Below are 18453 nucleotides of genomic sequence, written 5' to 3' on the forward strand. Positions count from 1 at the left end.
TTAAACTTAAGAGCTTTTGTACAGAAAAGAAAACTATAAATGAGATGAAAAAACAACCTTAGAATGGGAGAAAATATTTGCAAATGAAAGCAACCAAGAAAGGACTACCATATGACCATAATTCAAAAAGACACATGCACCCCAGTGTTCATTGCAGCACTGTTTACATTAGCCAGGACATGAAAGCAACTTAGATGTGCAACTGCAGATGAATGGATAAGGAAGAGGTGGCACATATATGCAGGGGAATATTACTCAGCCGTAAAAATGACAAAATTGGGTAACATTTGTGGAGATGTGGATGGACCTAGAGTCTGTCATAGAGTGAAGTAAGTCAGAAAGAAAAAAGTATTGTATATTAATGCATGTATGTGAAATATAGAAAAATGGTATAGGTGGTTTTATTTTACAAAGCAGAAATAGAGACACAGATGTAGAGAAGGGACATGTGCACATGGACTGGTGGAGAAGGGGGAGTGGAGTGAATTGAGAGTTTGGGATTGACCTGTGTACACTGCTGTGTGTGAAATAGAGAGCTAGCGGGAAGCTGCTTGTAGCACAGGGAGCTCAGCTCAGAGCTCTGTGGTGACGTAGAGGGGTGGGACGGGAGCGAGTGGGAGAGAGGCCCAAGAGGGAGTGTATATGTGTATACAGGTACATTTACATATGTATACATATGGCTGATTTATTTTGTTGTACAACATTGTAAAGCAGGTATACCCCAATTAAAATAAATACTTTAACTAAATTCATAGAAGTGCTGTGTTGATTTACATTTTATATTTGTTTCTTTAGATAAATACAGTGATAGAGTTGTAAAATGTACTGACTACAAGCTAGGCACTGTACTAAATGTTTTATAAGCAGTGTTTTATTCTTATAACTATTCTGGAAGGCAGACAGGGTTGTTATTTCTCCTTTATAGGGAAAAAAAAACCACACAAAAAATGGAAGCACAGAAAGTTTGTCCTTTACATATGGTCATGGAGCTAGTAAATGGGATAGGTTGGCCTTTAACTCAGTATGACTTTAGAATTTATGCCCTTAACTACTCTGCTAAATGGCCACTCTAGTTTTGGAATATTTTATAAGTTTGATTTAATTGGTAAATTTATTGTAAATGATAGTCCTCTCAAGGCATTATTTAGTCAGTTAAATAAACATTTTTCCTAGTTGGGTTGATCTAGTATTAGTTCATTAGGTTGTTAAACTTTACCAGTCACACATTGCTGTGACTTGATTTTGACCCACAGTTTCCTTATTTAATCCAAAGATGTGTTTGTGGTAGTATTTGAGTTGTTAATTAATCATGAAGCCAACTTGTGAAGAAATTATTACCTGTAAATGAGTTCCATTTCCCTCATTTTAGAGGCTGTATTGATATATATTTACATGTACATTATACATACACATGCACAATTAGAATTAGTGACATTACAAGGGGCGCTATACAGTGTAAATGGAGGAAGACTGAATGAGTCTTCCTGTTTCATTCAATTTATTTTTTATAAGTTAAATTTCTATCAATGTCTAAAGCCTTACTAATGTTAATATTTAAATTATAACTAGATTCATGCTTTCCCCCGCCAGAAAATGGCTCTCTTTATCTAAAATTTTATTCTGAAACATTTCCAACATAGAAGAAATTTGAAAGAACTTTACAGGGGACACTCATAACTCACCACTTTGATTTTCTTATTACCATTTTATTATACTTATTTCATCACATATATATCCATCAATCCCTCCTTCATCCATCTTGATTTTTGATGTATTGGTACATCACTGCCTGTATACTTCAACAAGTATTTCATTAACTGGCATTCAATATTTATTTAGTTTCTTTTATTTAAAAAAATTTTAATGGAGTATTGTTGATTTACAGTATTGTGTTCATTATCAGTTCAGTTCAGTTGCTCAGTTGTGTCCAACTCTTTGTGACCCCATGGACTGCAGCACACTAGGCCTCCATGTCCATCACCAACTCCCAGAACTTGCTCAAACTCATGTTCATCGAGTTGGTGATGCCATCCAACTATCTCATCCTCTGTCGTCCCCTTCTCCTCCTGCCCTCAATCTTTCCCAGCACTGGGGTCTTTTCCAATGAGTCGGTTCTTCTCATCAGGTGGCCGGAGTATTGGAGCTGGAGCTTCAGCTTCAGCGTCAGTCCTTCCAATGAATATTCAGGACTGATTTCCTTTAGGATTGACTGGTTTGAATCATATGTATATATATATATATACACATATGCTGCTGCTACTGCTGCTAAGTCGCTTCAGTTGTGTCCAACTCTGTGCGACCCCATAGACGGCAGCCCACCAGGCTCCCCCATCCCTGGGATTCTCCAGGCGAGAGCACTGGAGTGGGTTGCCATTTCCTTCTCCAGTGCATGCAAGTGAAAAGTGAAAGTGAAGCCGCTCAGTCGTGTCCGACTTATTCTCTCTTTTTTAGATTCTGTTCCCATGTAGGCCATTACAGAGCACTGAATAAAGTTCCCTGTGCTGTATTAGCGAGTTCTTACTAGTTACCTGTTTTATACATAGTAGTGTGTATATGTCAATCCCAATCTCCCAGTTTACCCCCCTCCCCCACCCTGATACCCATAAGTTTATTTTCTACATCTGTGACTCTCTTTCTGTTTTGTAAGTAAGTTCATTTGTACCATTTTTTTTTTTAAGATTCCACATTTAATGGTGAAATTGTAGAGTCCCAAGAACATTATAACTCTGGTTTTATAATTTCATGATTTTTACCATTTAATTTTATAGGTATGTTAGAAGTTTTGGGAAAATGACTGCATCATTCAAGTTGGAAACTATTTCCAAAACAGAGCGCAAATATCTCTATGCTCTTGCTTACTGGAATTAAAGCAAGAAAGGAAGTGAAACTTGTGTCAGAACTGCCTGTGAACTGTCCAGTGCTATATAACTCTTTATTCACTCAATGCAGTTATGTCAGCAGCTTCATAATGGTGAAGAAAGTAGTTTATTTATAGCTTTAAAAATATTTTTATTGAGTGTGACATAAATGCAATGAACTATACATTTCTTAGGTGTGCAGGTGTAGCTCAGTTAGATTTTATATTTATCTAACTCTCTAATCCAGATCCGTGTCCAGATCAAGATCTGGAGTAGTTCCAGCTTATATCTGTTTTAATCTACATCATGGTTATTATTTCCAGCTTATTATTTTAATCTGTATCATGGTTATTATGAAGTTTGTGGGGTGTTTTCATGTTTTTTGGGTTTTACTTTGATACAGATATTAATCAGTGTACATTAGAAGACATTAAAATTACTTTGAGACAGTAGAAACAGCAAAATGTCAGAAGGAATCTTACTTTTAGAAGTGTTTATTAATAGGAACCAGTAACTGCCGTATTGTGTCCACAGACAAATCCGCTTTACTGATAGTAATGTATTCTTCTCTGTAGGATGTAGTATATAGTAATGTATTCTTCTCTGTAGGATGTAGTATATAGTAATGTATTCTTCTCTGTAGGATGTAGTTTATAGTAATGTATTCTTCTCTGTAGGATGTAGTATATAGTAACGTATTCTTCCCTGTAGGATGTAGTATATAGTAATGTATTCTTCTCTGTAGGATGTAGTATATAGTAATGTATTCTTCTCTGTAGGATGTAGTATATAGTAATATATTCTTCTCTGTAGGATGTAGGAGCAGTTCCAGTTTGCCTGCCATTAGTCCTTCCCCACAGGGGTTACAACGTACCTTCTTGTCTTATAAAGTCTTTTGATTAAACAAAAAATTTTTGCCGGAAAGTGTTTTGAAGGAATTGATGAGTTTGTAAATGAAAACTAAATTTGTACTAAAAATTTAGTTTCAAGGATACTGGTTGTTATAAATAACTGGCTGGCATTATTAAGCTGTTGGTAATATTGGATCATTATTTCTTATTTTGCATTGGTATTCTCATTACAGTGAAAGCAACTTCTCTCCCAAGTTTAATGAAAAGGATGGGCAGGTTGAGAGAAAGAGCCAGAATGGCCTGTATGAGGTTAAAAATGGAAGACCTAGGTAAGTACTGTGGTGGGGCATCTTACAATAATGGGTCTTTAAAAGGTAGGAAATAATTGTCAATGAAAATTCACTTAACAATCAAGGTAAGAAAAAAGCAAATTTTATGTAAACCAAACTAAGAGTTACAACTTGGAAGACAGACTCTCAGGAAGCTCTGCGAAGTGTCCCACCTGTTAGAAGATACTGTTGTTTGGTCACTAAGTCTTGGTGAACTCTTTTGTGATCCCATTAGGGATTTCCCAGGCAAGAAAGGGGATCCTCCTGACCCAGGTATTGAACCCACATCTCCTGCATTATTAGCAGGTGGCTTCTTTACCACTGAGCCACCAGGGAAGCCCTGTTAGAAGGTGTAGTCATGTTCTTTTAAGAAGTTACATTGCTAGTGTCAGAAGAAAGGGAAAATAATAATCTTTATGGTCATGAAAGCACTCTCATCTTTGAGGAGGTCTGGTTAATGTACAGATACACTGCACGTTAGGGATGCTAGGAGAGGCCCAGATGGACACACAAAATTTTTGGTCTAAATTTTTTTGTCCTGCCTTAAAATACACATTTTATTTTATCAATGTAATTAACATTTATTAAGGGCTTGCATATGTCAGACCTTGTCTGAAATAATTTATATATGTGATTTAATTAAATCATAATAATAACCCTGTGGATGGATATTTTTAGTTCCATTTACAGATAAGTAGAGAAAATGCAAGTAGTTTGCATATGGTGAGTAAGTGCTGGAAGGAATTGAATGCATCTTCTTATAACTTTACCTTGAAATAGAAATAATAGCAGTTGACTCTTGAACAAAATGGGGCTTAAACTACACAGGCCCACTTATACATGGATTCTTTTTCAGTAGTAAATATTACAGCACTGCTCCATCTGAGTTTGGTTGAATACCTGAACCAACCACAGTATAAATCTGTGGAACCACAGATAGAGGGGAACTGTGTGTATAGACGGTAGACTATAAGTTTATATGGAAGCATTGTTCAAGGGTCAACTGTAATTGAATAAATTAACAGAAGGAAAGGATTAAGAATTGTATTTCAGTGATTATTTATAAAATGAGATAATACTTTTAAGAATTTATCCAAATATGTAAGAGTAAAAATAAGAACAACCTAACAGTTTAACATCGTTTTTTTCTTTTGGCCATGTCGTGTGGCAAGTGGGTGGGATGTGGGAATCTTAGTTCACCAACTAGGGATCAAACCTGTGCCCAGTGAAAGCGTGGAGTCTTCACCACTGGACCACCAGGAAATCCCTCTTTTTGTACTTTTAAAAGTGATTTTTCTACACAACTCGAAAATTTTCAGTTTTTCTTAAGTCATCATAAAAGGAAGAAATGTAAAAATTAGCATGCCTCCAATAAAAAAAAATAGAAAAATCACAGATTTGGTAATCATACGTATCACCTTGTAGAAATTTTGCAAAAGCTAAAAATATTTTTAGTTCTTCTAAAGCAAGGAAATAGTAGTGCTCCTCTCATGCCAACCTGGTCTTTCAGTTTTGCTAAATTCTTTCTTTGTTCATAGCTTACTCACTTTTCTGTGTTACTGAGTCTTTTCAAGTCAAACTTGCCTTGCATTTGACTTACTCCTTAAGTTCTCTTCTGGGCAAAATATGTTAGAAGATATTTACACATATAAAAGGACAGAAAAGGCAAAGGAAAGATAGCCTGTTTTAGTCAAGACTCTCTTGACTAATGGAAACCAACTCTAGCTTGCCTGAGTAAAAAAGTGAACTTTACTCTAGGACTACAGAATCATCTCAGGAATCCAAAGCAGAAATGCAGCTAACTTTAGGAAAGGGTAGAGTTTGGAAATCCATTAGAACTGTCTCTGCCTTATGTCTGCTTTCCTTTATATGTTATCTTTGTTTTGCTTTTTCTGCAAATAGCTTTCTCTGTTGCTCAGGCAGTAGGGTAATCTATATATCTTTGCTACAGCTTCTAGTTTATCAGTTACAGGCTTGGCCTTTCTCTTAATATTGGCTTTGATCATTTGTATTCAAGGGTGTATGGTTACATGGAATAAAACATAGTTACTGACCACCCTGCTCCTCTTCCTGAATTTGCAAAGTAGAGTAATTGTAACCTGGCCAAGTGTCTTGCCTTTCTGTTTTTATTTGCAAGTCTTGCTGAAATATTTCTGAGTCCAGTATAAAACAATATAAAAATTGACTCAATTTTAATAACAGTCACAAAGAAGAGCAAAATAAAAAAGAGTGGCTGGGACTTCCCTGGGGGCGTAGTGGTTGAGAATCCATCTGCCAGTACAGGGAGCATGAGTTTGATCCCTGGTCCAGGAAGATCCCAAATGCTGTGGAGCAACTAGGCCTGTGACCCACAACTTCTGAGCCCACGTGCTGCAGCCACTGGAGCTCCTGTACCTACAGCCCATGCTCCGCCACAAGAGAAGCCACTGAAATGAGAAGCCTGAGCACTGCAGAGGAGAAAGCCCCTGCAGCAACAAAGACCCAGTGCAACCATAAATAAAAAAATAGTTAAAAAGATAGCTGAAAGGGAAAATTTGATGAGTTGTTTATTTACTTTCACATACTGGGAGGACCAAAGATATTAAATAGATAAGATTGCAGATTAGGGCATTTCATTTTACATAATGAAAGTTAAACATTTAAGGAATATTGACTGGAAGAAAATTACTCAGGCGTGAGTGTGCCCTGTTTATCTGATAGACTTTTAAACATTGGGTTGTGGCATTAGGTTAAATAGTTGTTGGCATTTTTATAAAATTGTTTTTAAAAATTGAATTTGGTATATTTGAAATCTTGAAATATTAAGTATTTCTACTTCATTATATGCTGTGTGCTGTGGGCTAAGTCGCTTTAGTCATGTCCAACTCTGTGCAGCCTTTATGGACTGTAGCCCTCCAGGCTCCTCTGTCCGTGGGATTCTCCAGGCAAGAATACTAGAGTGGGTTGCCATGCCCTTCTCCAGGGGATCTTCCGACCCAGGGATGGAACCTGTGTCTCTTATGCCTGCCTTCACTGGCAGGCAGGTTCTTTACCACTAGCACCTCCTGGGAAGCCCTCATTATATGCTACACAATATCTATTACTGATAATAAAAATCTAGAACCCACTATGAAATAAATGGACTTTAAAATGTAATCAAAACTATATGAGTGAGACAGGTTGTAACAGAGTGAAGTATGAAAAGAGGATGATGAGAAAGGGAAGAGAAGTGTGGATATACTGGATAAAGCATTGCTGTTGCAGAGTTAGACTGGGATTAGTGCAGAGCATTTCAGCCTTCCAGATTTAAAACAACTCTGGAAATGAGATCCTCCTCCTGGAACAGGCCCAGGCATGAAAGAAAAGTTAAATAACACTGTAAAGAAATACGTGCTTTGAATGTCAAATATGTAATAGTGCTAATGGATTTGTGTGGGGATCTGATTTCCCTCTTAGCACCTTGTTTTGGGCCATATCAAGTTTGGTTCAAAAAGATGAGTACCTTCAGTTGGTTTTATGGTTTTTTGTTTTTCCAGAAATCCTGCAGGACGGACTGGACTGGTTGGCCGGGGGCTTTTGGGGCGATGGGGCCCCAATCATGCTGCAGATCCCATCATAACCAGGTAAGAGCTGAAAACACATTTCAGTAACAAAGAGACAAGTAATTGGAAAAATACAGACACTAACCATGTTTTTACATGTCCATCATATACATATGCAAATGTATGTATGTATATGTATGTGTTTATATATATAGTTATCCCTTGATATTTTAGGGGATTGGCTCTCGAAGAGGCCCCTGTGCCTCAAGCAGGTAGCAAAATCTATGGATATACAGGTCGCTTACATAAAATGGAATAGTATGGTTGACCTGTCTTATCCGTGGGTTCCACATTTGTGGATACAGAGAGCCGACTGCATGTGTGTGTGTGTGTGTCGGTATATACACAGGCATATATATATATATGTATGTATGCAACCTTGAAATTAAAAGGCGCTTGCTCCTTGGAAGAAAAGCTATGAAAAACCTGGACAGCATATTAAAAAGCAGAGATATTACTTTGTCAACAAAGGCCCGTTTAGTCAAAGCTATGGTTTTTCCAGTAGCCATCTATGGATGTGAGAGTTGGACTGTGAAGAAAGCTGAGCGCAGAAGAATTGATGCTTTTGAACTGTGGTGTTGGAGAAGACTCTTGAGAGTCCCTTGGACTGCAAGGAGATCCAACCAGTCCATCCTAAAGGACATCAGTCCTGGGTGTTCATTGGAAGGACCGATGCTGAAGCTGAAACTCCAATACTTTGGCCACCTCATGTGAAGAGCTGACTCATTTGAAAAGAACCTGATGCTGGGAGGGATTGGGGACAGGAGGAGAAGGGGACGACAGAGGATGAGGTGGTTGGATGGCATCACCGACTTAATGGACATGGGTTTGGGTGGACTCCAAGGAGTTGGTGATGAACAGGGAGGCCTGGCGTGCTGGGGTTCATGGGGTCGCAAAGAGTCGGACACGACTGAGCGACTGAACTGAATTGAGCTGTCTTTTCTTGCTTTTGGTCTTGATCACCTCCAAACCAACTTCCAAACTTTTGTCAACAATAAGTGGGTTTTCTGAAATACAAATTGCTAACAGCTTTTAACCTGCTTAAAAACGTTCTCTGGCTCTCTAAGCAGATGAATTTGATGAATTCTTGGCCTACTTCAACCTCATCATCCATCTTTCCCTCACTGATGTTCATACTGCCATGTACACTTTCAGTTTCTTGAATACATTATTTTGTTTTTATAACTTTGTTTCCTCCCTCTGCATCCTTAAAATCAGATTTGTCTTGTACTAATTGTTCTTTCATTTCTAGCTATCTGTACTCATCAAGCTGTCAGTCTTACAGTTTATTCACCTACATGTCTAGCTCCACTGCTAGGCTGTGAACTCCTTTAGGAGGAATTACAGATGGGGCTTCCCTGATAGCTCAGTTGGTGAAGAAGCCACCTGCAATGCAGGAGAACCCAGTTCCATTCCTGGGTCTGGAAGATCCGCTGGAGAAGGGCTAGGCTACCCACTCCAGTATTCTTGGGCTTCCCTTGTGGCTTAGCTGGTAAAGAATCTGCCTGCAATGCGAGAGACCTGGGTTCGATTCCTGGGTCTGGAAGATCTGCTGGAAAAGGGATACACTACCCACTCCAGTATTCTGGCCTGGGGAATTCCATGGAGTGTATAGTCCATGGGGCCCCAAAGAGTAGGACATGACTGAGCAACTTTCACTTTCATGGGTTAGATGTAGTGTTCAGCCACATTATAAAGACGTGGACACTCATATCTAAGCTGGTGTATTTTAATCTCATGCAGAATGAGAATTAGATTGTAGGCTTTCTGTTTTGGTTTTGTACTGCAAGTTCAAAATCTTTGTCTTTGCCTAAGGGGCTATTAGAACTATTCTTAACATTTGGCAGGGGGAGGTAGATGTGGTGTAGGGAAGGGGACAGGGAGATTTATCAACATCTTTGGGAAGGAGGCTCTGATTACAAAAAGCACATTTTGAAATTAACATTGCCTTGATGCTTTAAGAATATTCAATTAAATTTGAAATATAAAATTAAAGGATAGAGTGAGATTTCTTTTATCAAAAAAGGGGATAAAGATTGAGAAGCATTTTTTTTTTTTTTTGAGACCAACTGGACATGGAACAACAGACTGGTTCCAAATAGGAAAAGGAGTACGTCAAGGCTGTATAGTGTCACCCTGCTTATTTAACTTATATGCAGAGTACATCATGAGAAACGCTGGACTGGAAGAAGCACAAGCTGGAATCAAGTTTGCTGGGAGAAATATCAATAACCTCAGATATGCAGATGACACCACCCTTATGGCAGAAAGCAAAGAAGAACTAAGGAGCCTCTTGATGAAGTGAAAGTGGAGAGTGAAAAAGTTGGCTTAAAGCTCAACATTCAGAAAACGAAGATCATGGCATCTGGTCCCGTCACTTCATGGGAAATAGATGGGCAAACAGTGGAAACAGTGTCAGACTTTATTTTTCTGGGCTCCAAAATCACTGCAGATGGTGATTGCAGCCATGAAATTAAAAGACTCTTACTCCTTGGAAGGAAAGTTATGACCAACCTAGATAGCATATTGAAAAGCAGAGACATTACTTTGCCAACAAAGGTTCGTCTAGTCAAGGCTCTGGTTTTTCCTGTGGTCATGTATGGATGTGAGAGTTGGACTGTGAAGAAAGCTGAGTGCTGAAGAATTGATGCTTTTGAAGTGTGGTGTTGGAGAAGACTCTTGAGAGTCCCTTGGACTGCAAGGAGATCCAACCAGTCCATTATAAAGATCATTCCTGGGTGTTCTTTGGAAGGAATGATGCTAAAGCTGAAACTCCAGAACTTTGGCCACCTCATGTGAAGAGTTGACTCGTTGGGAAAGACTGATGCTGGGAGGGATTGGGGGCAGGAGGAGAAGGGGACAACAGAGGATGAGATGGCTGGATGGCATCACTGACTCAATGGACGTGAGTTTGAGTGAACTCCGGGAGTTGGTGATGGACAGGGAGGCCTGGCGTGCTGCGGTTCATGGGGTCGCAAAGAGTCAGACATGACTGAGCAACTGAACTGAACTGAACTGAACCTGTATTACATAATCTTCTTTTCTGAAAACAGGGTGAACTGTTAAAAGCAATTATTACAGATCTTTTTTACTACTTATATTAATAATTCTTAAAAAGGTTCCTTGGATAAAAAAGAAAAGAAACTCTTAATGATCTTCCTTTAAATTTTGTTCTGCTTTAAAATCTTTTTGATAAATTTTACTTTAGTAAAAAGTATATCTTGAATTTTTATTATGGAGACTATAATATCCTTTATTGAAAGTAGACATTTGGTTTGTAACAGTGCTAAATAAAGAGTATTTTTTTAATGCAAAACAATATTTCTTTATAAAACTAGCTGATTTGAGGTAAATGTATATACACTATTATAAAGAAAAATACATCTTTATATTTTTGTCTTAAGCTTGGTTTAGGACCTTGATCTTTGTTCTGAATCACTTATGATCTTACATTACTGTTTATAGGTGGAAAAGGGATAGAAGTGGAAATAAAATCACCCATCCCATTTCTGGGAAAAACATCTTGCAGTTTGTTGCAATAAAAAGGAAAGACTGTGGAGAATGGGCAATCCCAGGGGTAAGCATTAAAGTCAAATCAATGTTTTCAGTTCTTTTTAGTTGCTTTACTTATATAATGCAAGGTTATTGCATATGGATCTTTTCTACTCCCTTAAGTCTCTTTCCTCCCTACTTCAGTTAGTAATTCCTTTGCAGTGAAGTATCATTGTTAATGACAAATGTAGAATAATACAACAAAGCTGTTAAAATCTGAGTCTTAATTCTACAACCCTTGAGGAAGAACATGGACTTTGATGTTAGACCTGGGCTTGTGTTTTAGCCTTTCCACTTGGAGCTGAGTGCTGTGGAGTTCAGACCTTTGTTCTAAAAATAATCATATTTATTTCACAGGATTATTAGAGAGAGCATTTAAAGCACCTGGTATTGTAGATACTCACTAATGCTGAGTCTTGTCTTAGAACCCATCCCCTACTCTAAGACCAAAGTAACATTTTCAGTACTTTAAAAAAAGATAACACATTACTTACCATTACTTACAGTTTTTAAAGTTTCTATAATATCATCAGGAAGAGTATACTTTTATTGAGTTCACGTCAGTGGTATTTCAAGTGGCTTTAAAAAAATGTGTATGTGTTCAAGAGCGGGTTTTATATTTTATGCCGTATTGTTAAACGGAGATAGTTTGATAAGAGGATGACTCGTCCTATACACATTCTGCTATCTGCAAGAATGGTTTCTTTCTTTGTAGGGTGAAATGGAATGAAAATGAAAATTGTAGCTGTACGAGCCAAATAAACTTCACACATGCTGAATGCAAAATACAATGATATCATCATCATAGGATTTTCTGTTTTTATTGTCATTTGAAATTCTGATCAGTCAGGGAACTATTGTTGTTAAATATATTTTTGAGAGTCGTTCACCTCAGTGTATTTTGAGCATCCGAGGATATGGCAGAGCTACATGAGCAAGCATCCCTGTCTTCTTGGTGCCTGCACTCCAATGAGGGAGACCATACAAGATGAATAAGTTCTTGTATGTTAGGTGATAAGTATTAAGAAAACTAAAGCAAAGAAGGGGACTAGGAAGTGTTGGGAGAGCTTGCAATTATAGATAGAGGGTGGTTATAGAAGGTCTCCTGAGAGAAGGTGACATCTAAGTGAAGATCTGGAGGAGGTGGACAAGTGGCCCATGTAGATATCTGGGGAAAGCGCCTTTAGGTAGAAGCAGTAGCAGTTGCAAAGGCCTTAAGGTTGGGATATGTCTGGCACATCCTAGGAACATTGAGGAGGTCACTGGAATGACTGGTGGGGAAAGTATCAGTTTGTTATATTCTTGCCTCCAGCCCTTCCTTCTGTAGCTTGACTTTGGAAAATACCAGGAAAGGGTCTGACAGGCTCAGTTATCATAGGCTAACCTTGGACATTTACTGTGGTTGAGTATATATATGGTTGATACCCTGCTAAGCTACTTCTACTAGAAACAAATGATTTAGAGAAGAGCATATTACAGAAGATTATGGACAGATAGAGCAACATATCCCTGGAGAAGGAAATGGCAACCTACTCTGGTATTCTTGCCTGGGAAATCCCATGGACAGAGGAGCCTGGTGGGCTACAAAACATGGGGTTGCAAGAGTCAGACACGACTGAGCGCCTAAACCAACACCCACCACAAAGCAATATATGTCCGCTGTATCAGTCAGTAAATATTTATGGACTGAATTAAAGCTTTTCCTTTTTCTTTTTAAACAAAAATGTGACTCTCAGGGGATGGTGGATCCAGGAGAGAAGATTAGTGCCACACTGAAAAGAGAATTTGGTGAGGAAGCTCTGAACTCCTTACAGAAGTCCAGCGCTGAAAAGAGAGAATTACAGGAAAAGTTGCAGAAGCTCTTCAACCAGGAACATCTAGTGGTAAGAAATGATTTCTAAGAAGGATTTAGTCCTGGGAATTAATGAAAATTACTTAAAATTCACCTGAAAATCTGGTAGATTATTCTCTGAATAAAGTGAAATACCTGTATATTTGAAATACATGTTCATAAAACAAATTGTAGCTCTTCTCTGTGACTAAATTCCTACTTAAATTTTTATAGCCCAACTTTACATCATTTATTATAATACGTTTTTTCCTCATAGTTTTTCTTTAGACTCAGTGTGAGCTAATGTGATACTGAGTTCACTCATCTAACAGTAAATCTGTCCTGTTTTTAAAATATTTGCAAGAATTCAGCTTTTTTGAAAGGACATAGATTTTACCTTAGGTCGTTCAGAGCGCTTCTCGTTCATAACAGTTTAAGTCCGATGTCTGTTTTGCTTATGTGTCCTTTGTGGTTTAAGAAATCACTATGAGGCATATGTGCACTAGCAATAAGGAGAAGAATGGATTTTCTTTTTTGTTGCTGTTGGCTTTTGTTTGACGTGCTTTATTTTCTTCCTAGAATTAGGATTTCTTAGTTGTTTATATTGTCTGGGTTTTGGGTCACATTTGTGTTAGATGGCTGGATCCAAGTCTTTTCATGTATTAAGAGCTTAAATATTAGTCTTTACTAACCTTGTTTATAGATCTTTGTTTAACTAGAAGAGTCTGTCTTTGTATGTCCAAAACTGTAACCATGGAAATTGTTTAAATTGGCGTATGATTGCTTACTGTAAGTGGCACGAGTCAGCTGTGTGTACACGTATATCCTGAGTCTCCCACTCACACCCCCTGCAGAAATTATTAAAATTTTCCTGCTGTAAGTGGCACGAGTCAGCTGTGTGTACACATATATCCTGAGTCTCCCTCTCACACCCCCTGCAGAAATTATTAAAACAGAAAAATATTTACATGAAGAGTCTTAAAAAAAAGCATATGGCCCAAATATGATTATTCTTACATTCTGAAATTAGAATCTGAGGTGTTGAGGGTTTTGTGAATGTTAGATAGCGCTACCTCAGAATGTTCTTGAGACTATTGTTTCCTGGGAAATTTATGTATTTAAAAAAATATTTTGTTCATTTGATGCTATTATAAATGGAATCACTTTACTTTGTTAATTTCATTTTCACATTGACTTTTTTTGGCCACTTTTTCTTTTTGAGGAATCTTAGTTTCCCCTGGTAAAGGCACCAAGTCCTAACCACTGGACCACCAGGGGATTCCCTCCCTGGGACATTTAGAACAAGCATATGGAATGTTACATTAAAGGTTCTGTAATATTTATATTTCTTTTGTGTGTGTGTGTGTGATAAAAAGCACATAGCATATAATATGCCCACTTAACCATTTTTTAAGTGTACAATTAATTAATGTTAATTAAATGTGCATTGTTTTGCAACAGATATTTCTGATTCTGAAGAAGGCAGCATGTTCTGCTCTACCCATTCCTCTTCACTCTATGCTTTTTTTCTCATCTGTCTCCTTTTAAAAAAACAGATATATAAAGGTTATGTTGATGATCCTCGAAACACTGATAATGCATGGATGGAGACAGAAGCTGTGAATTACCATGATGAAACAGGTAATTTTACTAATGTTCATTAAACTAACTGAATTAGTGGATCAATTTAAGTCAAGCAGCCTACTAGGACACAATTAAATCTGGACTATTTCAGTATTTTAAGTCAATCATCTAGTGATTATAGAAGTATATTTGTATGAAATCAGATTGTTGATATTAAGATAATATATTTTAAAAAATGAAAGAATATGTAGAAGAAAGCTTTAAAAGTGTTACCAGTAACGAATCTCCTTTAATCCATTGGTGAGTCAGACACGACTGAAGCGACTTAGCAGCAGCAGCATATAAAATTAAGGTTAAAATTATAAACTGATTATGTGCCTTAAAGTTGTCAAATTGTTTGAGTCCATTTGTATGAAACAAAAGCAAAAGCAAAAGCAGAAGATTTGGGTAGGAAGTACGAGTATAATAAAGGAAATGGGATTTACGTCTGTCTTAATGTTTGAAATAATTTTATAGTAAGCATGTATTCTTAAAATGCAAAATAATACCGAAAAAATTGCAACTGTTGAACAAACTTCAAATGGATGATTTTTTTCTGGTCAGTGGATTTAAAAATTTAGCAGGTGGGTGGAAATCTGTTATTGTAAAAAGCAAGGGGGAATCTGCTATTTAGAAAATTAATTGCAATTTTAATATTTGTTGAGTGGCTTCTCTTGAAACATTTTATTGCTAAATTGGATGACCTTTTAGATACTTTGTTTTCATCTGTAGCAAAATGAAGTGGTACCATATCAGGGAACTAATTGTTGTATTCATGGTTGCTGAATGTTGCCTTCATGTTGCATTCCAACTGTTGCTGGAAACATGGGGGGAGAGAGACTGATCATGTCTGAGGTCTCAGGCAAGTCCCTGGGATGGACTGCCAAGTGAGAGTCCTTGGCTTCATGCAGGAAGGAATTCAAGATCGAGCTGAAGTAGAGTGAGCACAGATTTATTCAGGGAGGTACACACTACATATGGAGAAGGCAGTGGCACCCCACTCCAGTACTCTTGCCTGGAAAATCCCATGGACGGAGGAGCCTGGTGGGCTGCAGTCCATGGGGTCACCAGGAGTCGGACATGACTGAGCGACTTCACTTTCACTTTTCACTTTCACGCATTGGAGAAGGAAATGGCAACCCACTCCAGTGTTCTTGCCTGGAGAATCCCAGGGACGGCAGAGCCTGGTGGGCTGCCGTCGTCTATGGGGTCGCACAGAGTCGGACACGACTGAAGCGACTTAGCAGCAGCAGCAGCACACACTCCATAGACAGAGTATAGGCTGTCTCAGAAAGCAAGAGACTCTGAAATATGGGGTGTTTGGTTTTTATGGGCTGGGTAATTTCATAGGCTAATGAGTGGGAGAATTATTCTGGCTGTTTTGGAAAAGGGGGAGGGGATTTCCAGGGATTGGATCACACTCACTTTTTGACCTTTTATGGTTAGCCTCAGAACTGTCCCGACTCCTGTGGGTGTGTTATTTAGCATATGCTGATGTATTATAATGAACATATCAAGATCTAGTATGCCATCTTGGACCTAGTTGGGTTTAACCAGTTTATATTGTGTCCTCAGTGGCTGTATCATTAAAGGTTATGCCTTGCCCCTTCCTGTCTCAATATAACCTTGTGCAAATCACATGTTCTCTTGGACTCAGTTTTTTCCTTATAAAATTGGCTGCAACTAGATTTGTCACTTTTACATTCTTGCTGAACTTGGGGAAACTCCCAGCACAAGTTTCATTACTTCTATACAACAACTGTAAGCTAAGTATTAGAACAATTCATTTTGGTATTAAGAACTTAAATATTTCAGAAGGAAAAATAATGCATATGTGATTTAGAAGCAGGTCTCTGCAACTTAAGTACTGATAAATTTGTTAGCTATTTATTTTTGAAGTTAGAAAACAATGACTGATCCTCTAGTGGTTGATTATATAGTGTCTGAGTTGTTCAAATCATTGGTTTCACTGTTTCATTCTTTCTCTAAACGTAAAAAAATTTTGCAGTCTGATAATTTCACATCTCTGCCATATCTGAGTTTGATTCTGATCCTTTGTCTCCTCAGACTGTGGTCTTTGCCTTTTAGCATGCCTTCTAGTGTTTTTGGAAGGTGAACATGATGTATCTAGTAAAAGGGACTGAGGCAAATAGACCTCTAGTGTGAGGTTTTATGTTTGTCTAAACATAGCTAGGAGTTAGGCTATACTTATTATTTGCTATAATTGTAGGTGTCAGAGACCAAAATTTCCTCCCAGTGGTTTTTTTTTTTCACCTCCTTTCATCTTTTGATTTCCCTAGAGACTACTTAAATAAGATCTGAGCCATGCAGTTCTTTAAGTTAATGCTCCCTTGTTATTTTATGGAATCTCTATTGCTGTGGGTGTTAAGTTGGAAGCGACACTAAAAGTTCAGCTTCTCTGAGCTAGTGCCAGATCGAATCTCGGAGACAGAGTTTTGGGTGAAGTTGCATAGCTTCTTACATGAAAAGCATAGCTTTATTGCTTTGCCAGGCAAAGGGGGACGTAGCAGGCTCCTGTGCATATTCAAGAAGAGTTGTTGATTTTCAGTTTGTATTTTTTTGGTGTGAAGATGGGAGTGATGACCTGCAGGCTCTTTAAATGTCAGACATATAAACTTTACTAACTTTTTAAAATTTCGCTTTGTGTAGTTTATTAGTTGACCAGAGGGCAGTATACTTTTCAGATGTTATTGGATCTGATAAAGAGCCTGTTGGAGAACATTGTTATTTAGATAATCATATTTTAACTTTTAGACTCAGGTTTACTTCTTAATTCTGGTTCTCCATTGGTTATCGTTTATTGTATTTGCCATGAAGGTACACCAAGAGCTGTCACTTTAGCACTGGGATTTAGAAACCTTTGTGCTGAAATGGGCTTCCCTGGTGGCTTAGACGGTAAAGAATTCTCCTGCAATGCAGGAAACCTGGATTTGATCCCTGGGTTGAGAAAATCCCTTGGAGAAGGGAATGGCAATCCACTCCAGTATTCTTGCCTGGGAAATCCCATGGACAGAGGAGCCTGGCGGGCCTATAGTCCTTGCGGTCACAGAGTTGGACACGACTGAGTGACTAACACTTTCTCTTTCATGTGCTAAACTATTCGATTGATTCTTTTAAGAAGCAGCATTATTATTTTATTATTTCAAATGTAATCATTATAAAGGATACATGTGTTTAGAATGAGTTATTTAGGAAATAGGTGACATAAAGTGGAAAGAATTTTAAAGCAGCAGTTATTTCATTTCCCAAAGATAATGACTGTTAACATTTTATTTTCTTCCACATTTGTATAGCTGTTTTTAAAATAAAAATGGGCTAACACTCTACATTTTATTTTGTTACTTACAATTTCACTTAATATATTAATACATAACGGACATATTTCCATGTCAGTATGTGGAGAGCTTCTTCACTTTTAATGATTATATGGGAATCCAGTGGACTCTTATCATTTATTTAATCTGTGCCCTCTCAATGGAAAGTTTGGTTATGTCCTCGTTTTCCTCTTTGTTTATAAATAGTGTTGTCTTGAATACTTCAATAAGCTTTTCTTTTTATTTCCTTAGGGTAAATCCTTTGAAGTGAAATTATTTGGTTGCTTATGGTCTCCCTAGTGCCTCTTACAGAGTCTGGTGCATAAGAGGCAATCTGATATTTGTTGCATGAATGCTTATCAAAGAGCACTTGCTTTTTAAAAGCTCTTGATAAATACTGCCAAACTATCCTACAGAAATATCCCATTTAGATTGCGAACTGTGATTGAAAACATTTATTTTAAATTTTTGATAATTATAGATATTTTAATAA

General features: G+C 37.7%; 1 protein-coding gene across 2 annotated transcripts in view; it reads left to right on the forward strand.

Annotated features, from left to right (window-relative positions):
- NUDT9 (nudix hydrolase 9) overlaps positions 1-18453 on the forward strand; it is a 37360-nt gene that overhangs the window by 14762 nt on the left and 4145 nt on the right. For both annotated transcript variants that reach the window (XM_070791756.1, XM_019963073.2), the window contains 5 exons: positions 3943-4038; positions 7554-7640; positions 11085-11196; positions 12908-13054; positions 14559-14643. In XM_070791756.1, coding sequence (XP_070647857.1) covers positions 3943-4038; positions 7554-7640; positions 11085-11196; positions 12908-13054; positions 14559-14643 — 527 coding nt within the window. The remainder of the gene's footprint in view (positions 1-3942; positions 4039-7553; positions 7641-11084; positions 11197-12907; positions 13055-14558; positions 14644-18453) is intronic.

This window comes from Bos indicus, chromosome 6, assembly GCF_029378745.1.
Source record: "Bos indicus isolate NIAB-ARS_2022 breed Sahiwal x Tharparkar chromosome 6, NIAB-ARS_B.indTharparkar_mat_pri_1.0, whole genome shotgun sequence".
In the NCBI taxonomy this organism is placed as follows: domain Eukaryota; kingdom Metazoa; phylum Chordata; class Mammalia; order Artiodactyla; family Bovidae; genus Bos; species Bos indicus.